The sequence below is a fragment of the Xyrauchen texanus genome, chromosome 1 (genome assembly GCF_025860055.1).
Source record: "Xyrauchen texanus isolate HMW12.3.18 chromosome 1, RBS_HiC_50CHRs, whole genome shotgun sequence".
Taxonomy (NCBI): Eukaryota; Metazoa; Chordata; class Actinopteri; order Cypriniformes; family Catostomidae; genus Xyrauchen; species Xyrauchen texanus.
Window position 1 is genome coordinate 38,818,561 of NC_068276.1, and position 19,248 is coordinate 38,837,808.

Consider the following 19,248-nt stretch of genomic DNA (forward strand, 5'->3'; position numbering starts at 1 on the left):
TCGCGCCAAGCATCCACTGCATGAGCCCCAGGGAATTAAGGGGGACCCGGGGAGCCCTTGTGAGTGGGGAATTAATATTTGGCCGGCAAGAGTGCGGGCCAGTGTGTGTGTAGTACATAAGCACATAGACAGAGCGGCGGTGCCGGTCTGTGTGGACTGTGTCCCATTAATGCAGCTCACCAGGGGAGCTGTAGCGTATTAAACCGCTAGCAGTTTAGCCTGCAGAGCGGGTACTTCCAGATTGTAAAATCTGACAAAGGTGGAGGGGGATGCCCAGCCCGCTGCCACACATATGTCGTGAATGGAAATCCCGCTGGACCATGCCCACGAGGAGGCCATGCCTCTAGTGGAGTGAGCCTTAATGCCTAGCGGGCATGGTAGGTCTTTTGATGCGTACGCGGCAGCAATAGCGTCCACTATCCATCTGGACAGTGTCTGTTTCGAGGCGGCGAGACCTTTGGTGCACCCTCCGAACGAAACGAAAAGCTGCTCGGAGCTTCTGAAAGATGCGGATCGCGCAGTATACAATCTCAGTGCTCTGACTGGGCAAAGGAGATTGGCATCGCGTTCGCTATCAGATGCTGGTAGCGCCGACAAGGAAATGATCTGTGCTTTGAAAGGAGTACCGACCACCTTGGGGACGTAGCCGTGTCTAGGCTTTAAAATGACCTTGGAGTCACTTGGTCCAAACTCAAGACATGCAGCGCTGACAGATAGCGCGTGAAGGTCTCCCACCCGTTTAACTGATGATAGGGCAGTTAGAAAAACGGTTTTAAGTGAGAGGTGTTTCACATCCACGGATTGAAGCGGTTCGAAAGGGGGCTTTCATAGCTCGAGAACTATAGAAAGGTCCCAGATAGGAACCGATGGGGGCGCGGAGGGTTCATCCTTCTAGCTCCCCTGAGGAAGCGGATGACCAGCTCGTTTTACCCCGTGACTGGCCGTGCAGGGGTTCAGCTGAACGCCGCGACGGCCGCCACGCACACTTTGAGCGTGGATGGGGATCTGCCCTTATCCAGCAGCTCTTGTAAAAACACGAGCAGCGGCGACACCCCACATGTCCGTGGGTCCAGGTCTCTGTCGGTGCACCATTTTGAAACACAGACCATTTTGACGCATAGAGTCTTCTCGTGGAGGGGCTCTAGCGTGTATGATGGTGTTTATTACTCCTTCTGGCAAAGCGATGGGTAGTCGTTGATCACCCACGCGTGTAGCGCCCAGCGCTCTGGGTGGGGATGCCAGATCGTTCCGCGAGCTTGTGAGAGGAGATCTGCTCTCACTGGGATGGGCCACGGCGCTGTCAGTGACAGCTGCGTAAGCTCCGGGAACCATGTTTGATTCTCCCAGCGCGGGCTATGAGGAGCACCGAGTGGCGCGTTTCCCTGATCCTCTGCATTACCTGTGGCAATAGCGAGACAGGAGGGAAGGCGTAAAGCAGGCAGTTGGGCCAGTCCTGGGCCAGCGCATCCTCGCTTTTCGAGAAAAATATTGGGCAGTGAGAGTTCTCTTCTGACGCAAAGAGGTCTATCTCTGCTCTGCCAAATATGCGCCATAACGTCTGGACTGTTTGAGCATGCAGGGACCATTCCCCTGGGGGAATATTGTCTCTGGACAGTCTGTCTGCGCCGTCGTTCAGGTGGCCTGGCACGTGCGGAAGAGGTTCCTGGATCTGACACCACCCTGACGGTTTAGATAGGATACCACAGACCTGTTGTCCGAGCGGACCAGGACGTGGTGACCCTGAATGATCAGGAGGAAGCGCACGAGCGCGTACTCGACAGCTATCATTTCCAGACAATTTATGTGAAGGAGCTTTTCCTGAACTGACCATAGGCCAAAAACCGGAGAGCCCTCGCAGACCGCGCCCCAACCCGTGTTGGACGCGTCTGTCGAGATTACTTTTCGGCGAGATACAGCTCCCATCATCACTCCCTGCTGATACCACTCAGCCACTGAAATACAGGTCTGAGTCACTCTGATTGGCTGGCGGCCTGTGGCCCAAGCCCGGCGAGACGCGCGGGTGTTTAGCCAATGCTGAAGCGGGCGCATGCGCAGTAAACCCAGTTGAAGTACTGCTGCGGCTGAGGCCATGTAGCCTAGCACTCTCTGAAACTTCTTCAGAGGTGTGAGGCTGTTCATCTGAAATGACGCGGCTAGTCGCTGCACACGGCGCGCACGCTGTGTAGATAAGCGAGCCGTCATTGCCACTGAGTCTAGTTTTATTCCAAGGAAGGAAATTGTCTGACTGGGCTGTAGTGAGCTCTTGGTCCAATTGACTGCAAGGCCCAAACTGTTCAGATGACTGAGGAGAACTGTCCTGTGAGACAGAAGCTCCGTATGTGATTGTGCCAAAATCAGCCAATCGTCCAAATAGTTCAGAATTCGCAAACCCTGACTCCGCAGGGGTGCGAGCGCCACGTCCATGCACTTCGTGAAAGTACGGGTGCTAAGGACAGGCCGAACGGAAGGACGGTGTATTGATAAACCTGGCCGTCGAGGCGAATCTCAAGAATGGCCTGTGACGGGATTTATCTGAATCTGAAAGTATGCATCTTTCAGATCGAGAGAAATAAACCAGTCCCCTGGCGCATCATGCGCGAGGAGTTTGCTGGTTGTAAGCATTTTGAATGGTCTTTTGCTAGCGCTTTGTTCAAAACCCAGAGATCTAATATTGGTCTGAGGCCGCCGTCTTTCTTGGGGACAAGAAAATAACGGCTGTAAAACCCCGACTCGCTCAGGGAGGCGGCACTCTCTCTATGGCCCTTTTGCACAGAAGGTTTGCTATTTCTGAACGAAGCATGCACGCTGCTTCCGTGTTCACAGTAGTTTCGAGCCGCGCTCTGAAGCGAGGAGGACGGCGATCGAACTGTAGCAAATAGCCCTGTTTTATTGTGCTTAACACCCATTCGGATATCCCTGGAATATCTTCCCACGCTTTGAAGCGTAATTTTAGAGGGTGAGTGGCCAAATCGCTCTGATTGCCGCACACAGCCGCTGAACAGAATGTGTGGCGCTTACTGTGCTTATGCTGGACTGCTCGCAGACAGCATGGACAGGCTGTTCTGTGAGTGACTTCCGATTGAGGTGAATGGGGAAAGAGTCACGTCTGTTAAGTGATACGCAAGCATAGTCACGGGCACGGGACTTACATACAGAGAAGTGTTTGCTGGCCGTGTGACAGAGCGGGCAGAGAATGGAGCGCGCGACGTATTCGTGAGCGCATTTATTGACTCTAACACTCGAGTGGTTCAGTAACTCGCTTTTGAGTGTGCTCTGATGGGGACACGGAACGTGTAATGCTTGTGTGTAGAGGTGAACACTGGATTGTGGGCACATTTTCTACACATAAGGCTGGTCGTGTGACAGAGCGGCCAGAGAATGGACGCGCGCACGGATTCGTGGGTGCGTTTATTAACCCTAACACTCAAGCGGTTCGTAACCACTTTATGTGAGTGTGCCGTGATAGGGCCACGGGATGTGTAATGCTTGTGTGTAGGGGTGAACACTGGATTGTGGGCACATTTTATACACATAAGACATGTTTGCTCTCTGGTATGGACACGGGATGTGTAATGCTTGTGTGTAGAGGTGAACACTGGGTTGTGGGCACATTTTCTACACATATGGCATGCTTGCTCTTTACCAGATTTATTTGGGTCGCCGTGAAAACGGCATTTGAGCGCAGGCAAGCGGGCGTTAACACCGGCTTGTTGGCTGCTGAATCTACCACTGTAGTAGCCTGAAGGTAGGGGACTGACAGGGGGCGAAGCTTTGGTCCGGTGGTCCGGCCGCAGCGGGACTGATCTGTCGTTTTGTCAACAAAGCTAGGAGGACTTTGGTTGTTCAGGTTTCAGCGCAATTCTAGTCCGAGGCCCGCGGGGGGGCGGCGGTCTGCGGTGGCTGTCTGAGCGCGATCGAGGGCGGCCGCCCTGTCGATGCTGAGAAGTCTGGCTTTGTTGAGCTGGGCGCTGTGAAGAGGCTCGTGCAGGAGGCTCACGTGGGCGGCCTGCAGAGGAGCTAAGCCGACGAGGCAGAAAGAGATTCATGGCTTGTGTGGCTTTTTGGACCTCTGAAAACCGGTCAATGATACCACTCACCGCGGAGCCGAAGAGACCGGATGGAGAGAGCGGTGCGTTGAGGAACGTAGAGCGCTCTGCTTCTCCCATGTCGGCTAGCGTTAGCCACAGATGTCTCTCTGTCACAGTCAGCGCAGCCATGCACTTCCCTATAGCTTGGGCTGCAGCTTTGGTAGTGCGGAGGGAGAGGTCCGTAGCACTCTGTATGTCTGCAACCGCCTCTGGATGCCTGCTTTCCTCATCCCACTCCTGCAGAAGGTCCGCTTGGAGGATCTGTAGGATGGCCATAGAGTGCAGAGCAGATGCAGCTTGGCCGGGTGCTGCGCGGCGGCGGCTCTGTAGAAAGCAGCCGTCAAGTTTGTTGGGTGCCTGCTCAAGGGGCGGTGACCACTCGAGCCCGAGGCGGTCGACGGCCTGTGTGAGGAGGCGTGTTAGTTCCCCTTCGACTCCTTCCTGCTGGATTCCTGGGCCGAGGAGGAGGCGTGTGAGCCTGACCACTCCTCGCTGTCCGAAGCCATGATGGAACAGCCCTTATCCTCCGCTTCTTCGTCCGAGATGGCAGCAGAGCAGCCGCTCGGCGGCAACTGCGCGCCCGGGTGGGCGGGAGGGTGAAGGCGATGCTCGAGGGATGGGCTCCGGCGAGGCAATCGCTTCTACCACTGTTTCCGGCAGCCTTTGAGAGCGGCGCTTTTTCTGCGCTGCTGAACGGAAGGCGCGGCTTCGGTCCTGAGTGCTTCGAGTCGAGCCCGCAGGGTCGACATCGGCAGCTCCTCGCAGAGATCGCGATCCGCCTCGGCGAGGGCGAGCTCTGCATGCCCCAGTCCCAGGCAGAGAGCGCAGATGATGTGGCGGTCTCCGGTGCTGAGAGGAGCGCGGCATGAGGCGCAAGTGGAGCGAGGCATCTTAAAAAAGACGCTCATACTCTTTTGTGAAGTTCTTTAAGAACTAGCTTGCTTTTAAAAAGGATACGTCGCCGGATGGCGTAGCTCGCAGGACGGCTGAAGGTTTCGAAGACGGCCGGCTTCTTCGAGCGCTGTCCACGCTTGCTTGATGCCCCTCGAACGGCGACTCGGCTTCTGGTTCAGTGATGCGAAGAGCTTCGCTGAAGAGATGAAAATCAGGGTTCCAGCCTACGAACTACGCTTATATGCACTCTAGTCACGCCCTTTTTGGCGGGCTTTGATGCAGTGAGCGTGCGGACACCTCTCATTGGATGCGAGTTCGCCCAAGCTCGTCTATAGGCTGCAGCAGTTGCCGCAGAGCAACCAATGAGCTCGCTAGCTAGCCCGCTCAAGGTCTGCAGCTGCCGCACTGTGTTGACAATGGATACAAAATTAAGGATCATTTTTTGGCTTCAGTATCTCAGAAAAGATGAATCTTTCCCGTAGCGTAAGCTAGCTTACGCAATACGAGAGAACCTCTCGTAAGAGAACTACCAAATGTAATCTTCCTGATCTGATTTATAGACATTTTTGGATTCATCAGAACCAGTCGACCTTAGGGACCCTGGTCTTCTAGACAAATATTAGTCTTCTATGAAAAAAGGAAGTAACATATCCTGCCAAAATATAAAAAAGGACAAAGGAACGATACAAAGGAGGGAAAGGCACCTCTCGGTTCTAGTACAGTTGATATCAGTGTAATGCAAGAAGAAACTGATCCTTTACTACAATATATTAAGCTAATAAAAACACCAGTGAGCACTTACCTTGCAATCTTTGCTACCGTGACTGAAAAGAGGTCCCATGATTTGGGCAGTATCTCCAGTTGTCTGTGGGAAGGACCCTTTTAGATATAAGTAGTGGCCTGATGGATTACGGAGGGTGTGATCAGTGGATGGTCCAGTCCCGTGAGTGAGCATATTTCCAGCTTTTATCAACCAATCAAAGTCATCATCTTGCCTCTGTCTCCAGGAACAAAGGTCAAATTCGAAATTGCAGCGACCACTGAATCCTTCTGGAAAAACACATGGCCATCTCAACATATATACTATACACAGACACACACAACGGCACATGGGTTGTTGATGCATAATACAATATGTCCAGATCTTTTTTTAAATCAACATACATATGAATGTATATGAAAAGTGTATATTTTAAGTTTTTCACCATATTTAATCACCTTTTGGCTATCACTAATTCATTTTAAATGATGCAGTGTGACAAATGACTATTCGAAATTCCATGTAGTCTCTCAATTAATATGGTCCTAAAAATGGCATTCATAATAATTATTAATGAATTAGCCAAATGCTGTTTTTAAAATAGTTTTAGAGGGAGTATAACATGCTACACTGCAAGACATGTCTTTCCAAAAATATTTCGTGTCAACTATCCACATGCAATATATACTAAATACATTTATGGTCTGTGTGTCAGAGATATACAGTTATTCCACAGACAATGCACAAGAAAAATGGTGGCTGACCGCTAAATGAAATACAGTTTTAAAAATCTGGGTTAATAGTGAAAGGGAAGAGGATAATAGATGTGTTTCTCACTGCATATGTAGTGATTCTCATCTGAGCCATCTCCACAGTGATCAATAAAATCACACATGTTGTCCTCAGAGATACAATGACCATTGGCACAGATGAACTCGTTGTTATGACAAGTAAGATTAGTTGTTAATGGGGGGGCACAGTCCACAAATGTCACGTCATCAACTACAACATCTCCCATGTAGCTGATACCCCGCTTGGCACGGAGAACCACCTATTGACACATTGAAAAAAAAAAACTATACAGTAAACTACTTAATCTATTATTCAGTCATTTAAATACTTCTGCGTGTTTGAATGCACAACTCGAAACAGTGCATGCATCATTATTCTAAACTCTATGCAGGTGTAAACACGGTCTAAATGGTCTAAATGGTAAGGCAATGATGTAATATGTAGAGAGAGATTGCAAATGTGGAAGTGTCGCTTGAGAGCTACTGCAGAAGTTAAAGGGCACTAAGGCCCCTGACAATACACATCAAAATGGCACTTGCCTCTAATGAGTGAGGGTATCATGAAGTACCGACCATAATGTTGAACTATATTTGCAACTGTGTGTATTTATACTTGTATATGTTCTGTGTTGATAAATATTAATCATGCAAAAGCCAGATGGATAAAAGGTCATGATATTTCTGATCAGGCATCAATAGTCCAGACATCACCCTAACAGCTAACCTTTAACTGAGGATTGTATTTCTGGACAAAAAACACAAAACATTGTTTTATAAATCTCTGTATGACGGGTGACCTGTGATTGCAAGTATACCTATATATTTGTATATTTTTTGCAGTTGTTTAGGCACAATGGAAGTTTAACACCAGATGAAAAGATTTGGTGACCTGGATGTTGTGATGAAATCCAATGAAGACTTCGCCCCGCCTCCAATTGTTGCCTTGGTTACCACTTTGGGACCAAACTTCATGTATGACAGTACCTGATCTGATGAAGACCTGCAGATACAAATTTGAGATGGTACTGACAAACCACAAAGTGGTTTGCTTGGAAATGTTTATTATAAAAATTATTTATAGCAGACATTTCACATTTTAACACAGGGAAAGTGTGCACAAAAACATTTTTGTCACATGAATTATATGTTTTGATATTTTCTGATGATAGCACTGCAGAAAATAAATAATAATCAAACCAAGCAATACATTCTAGATAATTGCACCTGTAGCGTTCCAACAGTAAAGCCGCTCATGTGATACCAGAATACCAAAGTGCACTGGGGCCCTGTAATTTTGATGAGGGGAGTGGAAAGATCGGTGGGGTGACCATATCCTCCATCAGAGCTGTCTGCAAATATATACCAACCCTCTGGTGAACCACTGCAAAATATACACAGGTATGGATGAGTAAACCCAATAAAGCAAACAATACACCAACATGCACAAACACATATATGGGTCATTGAAAAATAAAAAAAATATTAAAAAAAAACATTTTCTAAAACAATTTAAAAAAAAAGATTTTAAAAATGCCATGTGGTATAACCACATGGCAAAAATCTACCAATAGATTTATCAATGGATAGCCAGCACTTTCTGTTTTCAAGGGTTTTTCTTTTCAAGTTTATGAAAATTAGTGTAAATATTGGATAAAAATAGATGTTTGTTTCACTTTAGAAATGTGGTGTACATCTGATTTGCTGTTGATAAAATTTACAGTATTATGTGTATCAGCAAAAAGATGTACACGTCAATGGCCAATGTGCAAACCGAACCATACACTCATAAATGAAAGAACAAACACATTGCAGCAAATGACTGTGGTGTTCTTTGCTTACAGTGTATAGTCATTAGCGGGTCTGTGGTTCTGTTCACCAAGGTGAATACTCTTCCCTTGTCCTGTCTGCCAACGAAAGGTATGGAGAGGAACAGGAGTGGCAGGATCACTCAAATACCAGCCACACAGAGTGTCACCCTCAAAATCACAATACTCCTTCGCTGAGAAAAGATGACACAGGAATATGGGATGATAGAGACACAGGAATATGAGATGGATGGATGGATGGAAGGAAGGTTTGATGATGCATACCACAATGCTCTTCATCAGAGCTATCAGAGCAGTCAGCTGTGAAGTCACACACTTGGCTGAGGCTTACGCACTCTTTTGTAGTGGCGCACACAAACTTGCCAGGGGGGCAGATATGAGGGGGTGCTGTTGACAAGGTGAGCACAGGGGCAGAAGTGCTGGGCTCCGTTGAGGGCAATTCACCTACACACACACACACACACACACACACACACACACACACACACACACACACACACACACACACATACAGGTCCATTGACATGTATTGCGTTTTCTATTGACATTGATTGTTTTTATACTAAGCTAATATTTTATATCCTCTCAACCAACGGTTTTCACCAACTCCACCCTCACTCACGACTAGTATATATCAGCCAAGCCGATTAATTGGCCGAAATTTGGTCATTAAGTGTTCGCTTGCCCTATTAAGAGAAGTGTTAACTTTCCCTCATATTAGTTACAAAATCTACCGATAGATCGATTTATTTGGTATTTTAGTAAATATTACAGACAAATAGATGTTTGTTTCACTTCAGAAATTTTGTTTACATGTTATTTGCTGTTGTTAAATAGCATCATGTTTATCATCATATATATCATTCATCTGCCATCCTGCACTTTATATATTGTATATTGCACACTGATAACCCCATTTCGGTCGACCATTATTTATAACACAAAGAAGATGCTCATTTGTTGCCACATAGTGTTGTAAAATGTTATCTAAAGTAAAGGTGACTGAGCAAATCTTTTTGGATAACGGATTCAAAACGGACTCAACTCTTTGGGAAAAAGTCCAAATCCTCACCACTCTGCCCCTGCCCCAAAGGTTTTTAATAATAATAATAATAATAATAATAATAATAATAAAGGTTAAAGGGGTCATGAAATGAAAATAAAATTGTCCTTGATATTTAGACATAGTAACTGTACTATAAACATATATTGTACATTTCAGAACTCAAAACTTCTTCCCCAATCTAAAAGATCATTTATAGTTCCTACCTTTCTGAAACGTCTCGTTTTGAAAACAGTTTATTCGTGACGTCATGAGACATTGCTCAGTTTTATTTACACTGCCCACTGGTACAGTTTGTATCGTAAACAGAGAGGGAGATAGATAGGCCAGTGTGACCAACTATTCCTGAACACCAAAGGGGAACCATCTGGACTATTTTGAAGTTGTTTATGCATATAACATGCATTACACAGATGCCTTTGACCATTGTCATGTTTATCATGCCACTTTAAAAAGACACAATGTCAGTTACAACTCAAAAAAGGAGACTCTGTTCGGTTTCATTCAGCTGCTCTGCGTCATGCTGTTCTTGCACCCATTTGTGCTATTTTTAATTGTTGGTGCATTTAAACAAGCACTAGCTGGACATCTTTGACCGTTTGGTGCGCTTCTGGCGATCTGGGCCTCAGTGCACTATGTGTGTGCGTCATGTTTTACCGTGCTATGGACTGTGTGGCTAATATCAGCCTGGATTGCTTGTGTATTAAAATACACAAGTATTGATTCAAGTATAGCAAAGGAACTGTTATTGAAAAGGAGTTAAAAACACTTGGACTTGACTGCAAAATCATGAGTAAACAGTTACTGTATATTCATGAATATTTAAGATGTTATGATGGTGCTGATGTGCTTGAGTGAACGTTTTAATGTATTCAGATGCAATGTGTTGGATGTGCGTTGTGTATAATCCCTAAATTAAAGTTTTGTAATACCTACAATTTATTTTTATAATGTTGTGGAGAGCTTGTTTATTATTTTCTGATTGAGTTTCAAATATGGCTGAATACAGTGGGAATTTACATTGAAGTTTAAAGGAGACGCTGAGGCCAAAACTGAGCGTTTTAGTCAGAGGGCCAGAAAGAGGGTGGAAAATGAAATAATTTATTACTAAACTATAACAGTTTTGGTGCACAAAACCTTACTGACATTATCAGTGGACCTCAAGTAAGATAGTAAAATTATCAGAAATTAGCATTCATGACCCTTTTAACATTACTTAAAATATAAGGGGGCACCTCACAGGTTTAGGGCAAGGTTTATTTTACTCGATTTCTATTTAGGCCTGTTAAGAACGTAATTGTATACACAGTATCTGAAGTAGGTTTGTTTATTACACAACCATCAATTGCATGACATTTTATTTCACCTTCATATGGTTGACATCCAAAGAAAGACAGATCATCTATAGCAATATCACCCCTGAAGTCATCACCAACAGTCCCCTCCACTAGAATCTGTACAGGCAAGAAAGAAGGCAAGAGAGTCTTTATTTGGCTGCTTATTTGCATGCTAATAATAATGCAACAGCTGTAAATGCTTTTCATATGGCACTTTTAATCTCATAATCCCTACTAAAGCAAATGCAGTGGACATAGATAAGGCATAATTTATGCATATGCTTGACTATTACCTGAACATTGACACAAAGAAAGATAAGAGACAGTACACCGGGAAGACAAAGAAAGTCAAATAATAATAATTAAAAAAAATAATAATAACTGATCACTTAATAATAATAATAATAATAAGAGCTGTATTAATAATGTGTATTTTAATAAGATGTTGCTGTGACTTTTAAAAGCTCTGGAAAGTTCATTAATAATACACCTATTAGACAATTAGTCATCAGCGAGGAAACAAGGCTTTGGGGTGTCTGCTGAGATAGCAATTCTGATTGCTCATTTTTTAAAGCATGCATTATCAACAGAGTTACAAGTATGAGCATGTGTGCATTTTAAGCTGGATGATGTACAGTATCTTTAGCGCAGTCAGTCAACCACATGAAATTCAACAAAAGGATAAAATCACCATTCCACTTCAATGGCCACACTTCAGATCAACTCACCTGAAAGTGGTGAGCACTGTGGATCTGCAAAATGTTCCGGTGCCAGAAGTTGCCTTGGTCACCATAGCGAACCCACAACAAGTTGCCCCGGCCACTATTACGGGTGCGCATGTACACAGCCAACCGGAACACATGCTGGCCAAACATGTGATAGTGGAATCTAAAAATACAAGGTGGCTTCGATTCAGAACCTCTGCAAGAGGTTGGGAGAAAAGGTTGACTAATAAGAACAGCAGTGTCTTTGAACTTTTGTGGGTCTGAAGATTCAATGTAGAGGAAGTGTCCATCCACATTGGCTCGTGTGTGGTCCTTCAATGGGCCTGTGTTGAAAGTTGGAGTTGGTCCTTGTATTCGCATCCAATCAAAAATGTCCTCTTCATGATCTTGGGTCCAGCTACACAGGCCTTCCTCGAAGTCACACATTAACTCTGAAACTGAGAGCAGAAATGATGATTGCCAAAAAGAGATGGCTAAAGTCAAAGAAATACCATATATGTGTGTGAGTACAGAATATACAACAGTATGTATACTCATTGACCATTTAAAACTCTTATTTAACAATTAATAAAACTGACAGCAATGTTCCTCGTCTGTTCCATCTCCACAGTCATCAATCAGGTCACAGATCTGGAAATAGTTTACACATGCTTTGCTCCGGCTACAGTGAAAGTGAAGAGGAGTGGGGCACATCTCCACAGCCTCTGGCAATGAGCAGTTGTGGAACATAATGTCATCTAGGGCAGAGACTCCTTCATATACGCCCAGACTCAGTTTTGCAATTGACAACTGAAAAGGCCTGGTCTGCCTACCAATCTGCACAATTACTGGATGCCATTGGTTGCCTTGGTCATAGAGCGTTCGCCAAAGTATCGTAGAATTGTCTAAGCCATCAACTGATAAGTACATTTCAGCTGCACCAACAGACTGTCCAGAATTATAGTGCCTGTAAGCAAAACAATCAACAATCAACTATTAAAATGTGAACACTGAATGTTAGGAACTACTGTGTGTGCACAAGCTACATTATTTTTAATTGTTTACATAGAGCAGTAAAGAATCCTGATTGATTTGTGCTTTTTGCAACAAAACAAATTTCAATTTCACTGAACTTAGAAAGAGGTAAAGTTCCAGCCTTATTCTTCCAGCAAATTCTTTACATCCATTCATTCTTACCAGAAGGTCATGGTGCAGTCTGAACCTGATTGCTGGAATGTAGGACTCCGCAGCACAGCTTGCTGGGAAAAACGGTTGCTATTCTTAAAAATAAGCATGAAGTGACCTTGGAGAGAGAGAGAGGCAGTAAAACATTAAAAGGTCTTTAGAAAAACATGAAAGGCTAATATGATATTATTAGTATATTATTGCAAGGTGAGTTACAGCATTACTGGATACTCCTGAATGTACTGTAAACTCAGTAAATGAAACCCATTCACATTCTCTTATACAAACTGTAATAGTGTTCTTATATTATTACAAAATTTTGTGACATAAATAAACGGTAAAAAAAAAATCTTTTAAATGATGTGAATGCTTTTTTTGTGTGTGAAATAATGTGGAAATATTAATAGGTTATTTGTATATTATTTTGCTACTTTTACTTATGAATGAAGAAAATGGGACAAATACAATGGATCAGTGATTTGACCACAGATACATTTAAAAGTGCCAACAAACATTTAGAAAAACTTCTATTTAAAGCAAAACTATATTCTGTATTGATTCACCTTCATGATATCTACTTAAAATGATAGTTCACCCAAAAATGAAATGTTTAAATAAATGTCTTCTGAAGCGATATGATAAGTGAGGGTGAGAAACAGATCAATATTTAAGTCCTTTTTTTTTCACTTAAATCTCCACTTTCACTTCCACATTTTTCTTCTTTTGTTTTTGCCGATTTGCATTCTTCATGCATATCTCAACCTATTGGGCTGGGAGAATAATTTATAGTAAAAAAGGACTTTAATATTGACCTGTTTCTCACCAACACCTATCATACCACTTCTGAAGATATGGATTTAACCACTGGAGTCATATGGATAACTTTCATGCTGCCTTTATGTGCATTGGAGCTTCAAAGTTTTGGTCACATTCACTTGCATTGTGAGGACCTACAGAGCTGAAATATTCTTCTAAAAATCTTAGTTTGTGTTCTGCAGAAGAAAGAAAGTCATTCACAACTGGGATGGCATGAGGGTGAGTAAATGATGAGCGAATTTAAATTTTTGGTTAAGTTATTGGGACAAAAATTTAGTTCTCTTTTAAACTAAATTAAGTTTCTTTAAAGATAAACTGTGAAATGTTTGAAATTATGTATATGGAATCAGTGTTGACTATTGAATTGGTTAACCTGTATGACAGATTTCCAGTTTAAATTTATTTAGATAGATGGAGAGTAAATTAAAATGCGTGACAAAAGCATTTCATGATTTTTATGCAGTTTGTGTTTATATGTATGCTCTCACCTTCACTTGTACTAGTAGTATGGTCCTGGGGAGGTGTTTGGTCCAGATAATCTATAGGGACTTCATTAGCTGAGCCTCTTACCCATTCAAATCCATCTCCCTGGGCAAGCTCGTGCCAACCACATGAGTCATTCTCAAAATCACACTGTGCCACTGAAAGTCAAATTAACAAAGCTAACAAACCTTAACAGGGCAAGCATAGTGAACTAACAAAGAAATGGCTAAATGGCCTTCAGAGTAATATACTGAAGAAACAGTATTGACTATTTTAACAAACATTCACTCAGACATTTGTAACAATACTCACAACAATTGGCCTCATCCTCTCCGCTGGGGCAGTCTGGAGAAAAGTCACACACTTTCACCCCATCCACACATTCATTGGCATCACAGTGAAACTGAGATGGGTGGCACTGAGTTGGAGGAGGTGCCTTGATTTCATTCTCTGGAGATGAATATAAAGCCTGCATGCTTTACCATTTAATTATTTTCTGATTTCACAGAAAAGATATGCAATGGTTAGAAAAGTTTAGGTGGGACCGATAAACTGAAGAGTTCTTTCCACTGAAGCAGGACATTGGATCTGAATATGAGCACATTATTAAGATTAATCTAACTGGCCAGGGTAATGCTAAAATAAATCACAATAATTTGGTATCTTAGCACGCACACTTTACCAACCAAACACTACATAAATCTCCATTCCAGACTCTTGGTAATAGAAAATATGCAGCAAAACCTTTTCTGTCCTGTGTAGGTATGCGTTAATAAATAAGGACTTTTTTGCTGATAAAAGTGCAAAATAGACTTAATGACTTCCAGCAAAGTAAAGCTGTATTTGTTTGTGTCAGAGATAAAATCTCAAAATATGAAACTATATGAAGTATTTAGAGGACAATAAACCACAGCATAATTTTGTCATGGCACTTATGTATGCCTGTGATTAAAAAATAACTGTAACTGATGTCTCTCACTATGTCTATCTTGGGATGAACTGTAAATTATAAAGTTGCTAAGGATCAACATGTCACCCTGGTGTCCCAATGCATCCTTCCCACGGCTGTAAATGTATTGTAGACCTTATTTACAGCTTTATATTTCTAGATTTCTCTTGAGCCCAGCTTTGCACCTCATACATTCTTCATAAATTGCTTGCGTAAAAGTGAGCAGTCATGTTCACCACACCACATTCATCTTCATCTTTGTTTGCCTTTACAATCAGCCACATCAAGCCCCAATCATGAACACTTGAAGCATTAAACTAAGTTTACAGTATCATGAAAACAGCCCTTAATCTGCAGGAAAGAACTTTCTGATCCTGCCAAAAGTTTTTTATCTTTTTATTTTTTTCAATTTTATTTGAATTTAGATGGAATGAAAACTGTATCCTACATCTTATTTCACTTTTAAATTTGAATCCATCTGTTCCCAAGTCAGAGTCATGATAATTTGATTTGAAAAAGCACAAAGGGACTTGTGACTTAGACTCATGAGTCACTTCCAATGAATGCATAAGGTCATCCTAGTGTTGCTATAATGATGTTTTGGACTTGGTTGTGTTGTGTATGTACAGACGTAGGTGTGTGTAAATGTGCATTAGTGTTTACCCACCTAAATCTGGCACGCAGCCTTGGCTGAAAGACAGGTCATCAATCGCAATAACTTCATATGTATCACTGCTGTTGAATATCATTCCTCTGATCACCACCTGTAGGAGCCCACTACTATTAGACTGATATATTTTTCCTGCTTCAACTATAACAACTACATGCTTTTTGTCTCCATGGGCTTTTCAAAATCAAAATCTAACCAACTCTGAAACTAGACTTTAATACGCCCTTTCCCCAACCATAAATGCATCATGTGCATATTTTGTGTGTATATATATATATATATATATATATATATATATATATATATATTGTAGTGGTAAATGCTTTGACTTAGCATTCACACACATACCTTAAACTTCTCTCTGCTGCTGAACACCACTACTGATCGCATCCATGTGTGAGGATCAGAATTTGGTGTGGACTGTAACCAAATTTCCTGTGGCTCTACCAAAGATGTTGACTGTATCAGAACCTGCAAATCCCCTATCAGCTGCCCAATATGATGGTAGAATGTCAGCTGCTCCGAGAAACCATAGTGAGACAAGAGGACAGAAAATGTTAGTTTGGTTTAGCTGAGATGTGAAAATAAAATGTGAATCACTCAAAAGACAATGTGATGTAAACTAAGGACTTAAATGCACTTCTTGCTCCATTAAACATTTTGAGATTTACAGCCCACACTACCCCATACTGTCACTCCCTGAAACATTAAAGATATTCAGTTGCTGGGTGGGCGAGACAAACTTGACGTTGAAAGCATTTCATTGGCGTAACCCAATGTTGTCAGGTTGATTTAGTCATATTAAATATTATTTTTGACTTGAAGATTGTATTTAGGCTGACAATACTGTGCACAGGGTCTGAAAACAAAGATCCCAGTGAGCACATGCACTTCTGCTGTCAGTAAGAGCGTGTTGCTCTGCCTCAGTGGATATTGTGCTCTACACCCATAATCGAGGGCTTTGCTTCTGAATGACTATTACAAGGGCTATAGAGCCCTTGAGCAAAGTACTTAACAACAATCTGCTGTTTGAATGCTACATTATTGCAATTCCTTTGACATTTTTTCTCTATTATCAGAGACACGTTGTGTTAGAAACTTTACTGAAGTATACATTTTTTTTTATGATATAATATATTTCGACTGTTAAGAATAATGCAGGATGGGAGTTTAAACTGAGCTTAAGTTCTCATGACTTGGTGTTGTTTGGGTAAGATATACAGTATTTTGCCCATAGCAGCATAAGGTACATCCTAGTGGAGTTTATGTCATCTCAAGACTTTTTTGTTAGTTTTTATTTAAACACAACCAGAAAACAATTCAATGAAGTATATCATCTGGAAGCTAAACTTACAAATAAGCTATTTTTTTAATTTTTTATAAAACAGGTAATTTCAACCCTAAATTCTGATTGGATGAGCCACACATTTTATATTAATGCACCAATTTTCTATGATGCTAGGCAACTGCAAAAACACACAGGAAGGATAATGAACTATAGCAGAATTATTTATTCCAATTATAATGATAATTGTAACATTATAATTATGATTTTCATTGGTGTCTTTTATCATATTTGACACCATATTATAAAAGCATTAAGCCACTTGTGTTCATGAGTTGAAGTGATTTTTACCATGGGTGACAAGGTTTTAGAAAGAAGAACACCCCTTGCCCATGGCAAAATCACTGTAATGTATGACCTCTTATGGCTAATTGCTTTAATAAAAGAGCTCCAATGCAAAATAGTATAATATTTCACATACATTTGTAGAAAATATCATTTTAATTGCTTGCGCTTTCTGCCTGGTTCATCAAATACCATGTTTAACGTGGTTGTTATCAGGAATCGAGGACAACATTGAGACAATAAAAAGGACAGTTAAAACAGTGGAGTTCATATTTGGTTAAAACAGTGGTGTGTTTGGATAAAACAAAGGGGAACAGAAGAGATCAGGACATGTTATTCTGTACCCTGCAGGCTACTGAAGGCTGGAAAAGAGGACTGTATATTTCAGCAGTGACTCCTACTCCATTTTCAGACCGTATATAAAGATAATGACCTGAGAAATGAGAATAAATAGAAAGTGTCTTGAGAAGACAGTAAAAGTTAAACTCACATCAACTACGTTATAAAAGATGGTATTTGCTCCAGATATATAATGAATTGTTTTGCTTACCCGTAACATTTTTGTGGTCTAGTTCTGGACTTGGCAAAAGCAGCCCTGAGCCTCTAGTCCAAACATGATGTTCATTTAGAACTTGAAAACCACAGAACCCATTCTGAAAGTCACACCTCACAAACTGGGAGCCTATATGAAAGGTTGTCACACCAGGATATTACAGTAATGATCACTGGTGCCTGTTATACATAAAAGATCCATTACAGAGACAATATTGGTGGGCAGAATGGTTTTAGCCAAAAATACTAATCAGAGTGGTCTCCAAAACTAGATGTAAAATAATATCCTATAATACTATACTAAATAAAGAAATCATCACAACATATGTAATGGCCAACTGATTAATAAGCTGTTATTTATCATAATATAGATATGTAGATTCAAGATAGTCTGTACAGAAGAAAACAAAAACATTAAAATATGAAAATGCAAGCCTAACCCTAATCTTCTCAGCCTCATTAAAAAGGAAGAAGGTGCAAACATTGCCACAGTGGTCAACCAATCAGTCAACCTTGAATTATGACATGTTTCTGCTTTCTAAAAGCCCCAGAGAGATTTAATAAATATACTATAAAGGCACTGTTTTATGTCATCGATAGACCTCCCAAGAGTGCCACTTTATGAGCACTCTTTCTTTCAATGCCATAAATCTCACTGTTTAAACAATGCTGCCTTTAAGAGCATTTAAAAACATGTTGTCAACAAAGAGAACAAAGAGAGGCACATTAGCTCTGTGTGAGCACAGAAAATATACAAAAACAGAAGAGAGGAAAAACAAAATGAAAAGAGGATAAGAAAAAAGCATGAAGTGTTTATCTATTAGGTTTTCATACTTACAGTTTTTCTCATCACTGCCATCTTCACAGTTCTCTCTAAAATCGCATAGCTGCTCCCCAGATACACAACCGCCTCTCATACAAGCAAACTCCTCAGGCAGACATGGCGTAGATGAGGCACTCCCCAGGACATACACCAGAAATGAGACCCACACACACACCCTCATTGAGCTCTCAGACAGTTGCTCATTCAGATATACACATAAACCAAATCACAGACAGACACACTCACGGCACAATATCCAGAAAGCTTAAGTCCTTGAAATCCAGAGAGTGTCTTTGTGTAACTTTGATTTGTGCTAGGAAAAATCGTACCTAACAGAAAACCCTCTGCTCAGCCCAACCACTGTCCAAATGGCTTTATGACTGTTAGCCAATAGGCCTATTTTCTTTCATTATGCATTGGTGTGTATATCTAATGTCAAAGTGTGTGTGAGACTAAAGTCAAACTACTTGTAATTGGCTAGAGATAAAATGACAATAAAATGTAATATGTAATCTTAAGATTAGCCTATCAATGTGCAACAAGAACTTTATTAACGCATTTGAGATAAGAAATGTAAAACAATTTAAACAAGTATTATTAGATATTTGTCATTACATAACTTTGTCTATTTTCAGTTCGATGAAACAGGATTGAATGAAAAATAAGGTGGTGCATTA

General features: G+C 41.8%; 1 protein-coding gene across 3 annotated transcripts in view; it reads right to left on the reverse strand.

The window, feature by feature from the left end:
• Positions 1-18,805, reverse strand: part of LOC127634775 (MAM and LDL-receptor class A domain-containing protein 1-like) — a 40,384-nt gene extending 21,579 nt beyond the window's left edge. Inside the window, exons 1-17 of one of the 3 annotated variants that reach the window (XM_052114561.1) lie at positions 18,587-18,805; positions 17,747-17,878; positions 17,541-17,629; positions 15,915-16,082; positions 15,564-15,660; positions 14,260-14,397; positions 13,953-14,105; positions 12,661-12,766; positions 12,063-12,430; positions 11,488-11,921; positions 10,789-10,876; positions 8,624-8,803; positions 8,373-8,532; positions 7,758-7,914; positions 7,423-7,533; positions 6,580-6,793; positions 5,785-6,029 (exon numbers count right to left, since the gene is read on the reverse strand). In XM_052114561.1, coding sequence (XP_051970521.1) covers positions 5,785-6,029; positions 6,580-6,793; positions 7,423-7,533; positions 7,758-7,914; positions 8,373-8,532; positions 8,624-8,803; positions 10,789-10,876; positions 11,488-11,921; positions 12,063-12,430; positions 12,661-12,766; positions 13,953-14,105; positions 14,260-14,397; positions 15,564-15,660; positions 15,915-16,082; positions 17,541-17,629; positions 17,747-17,878; positions 18,587-18,752 — 3,006 coding nt within the window. In that variant the 5' untranslated portion in view covers positions 18,753-18,805. Of the gene's footprint in view, positions 1-5,784; positions 6,033-6,579; positions 6,794-7,422; positions 7,534-7,757; positions 7,915-8,372; positions 8,533-8,623; positions 8,804-10,788; positions 10,877-11,487; positions 11,922-12,062; positions 12,431-12,660; positions 12,767-13,952; positions 14,106-14,259; positions 14,398-15,563; positions 15,661-15,914; positions 16,083-17,540; positions 17,630-17,746; positions 17,879-18,586 lie in introns of all 3 variants that reach the window. The other 2 variants (XM_052114639.1, XM_052114483.1) reach the window with 2 other exon arrangements.
• Between the last annotated feature and the right edge of the window lie 443 nt (positions 18,806-19,248).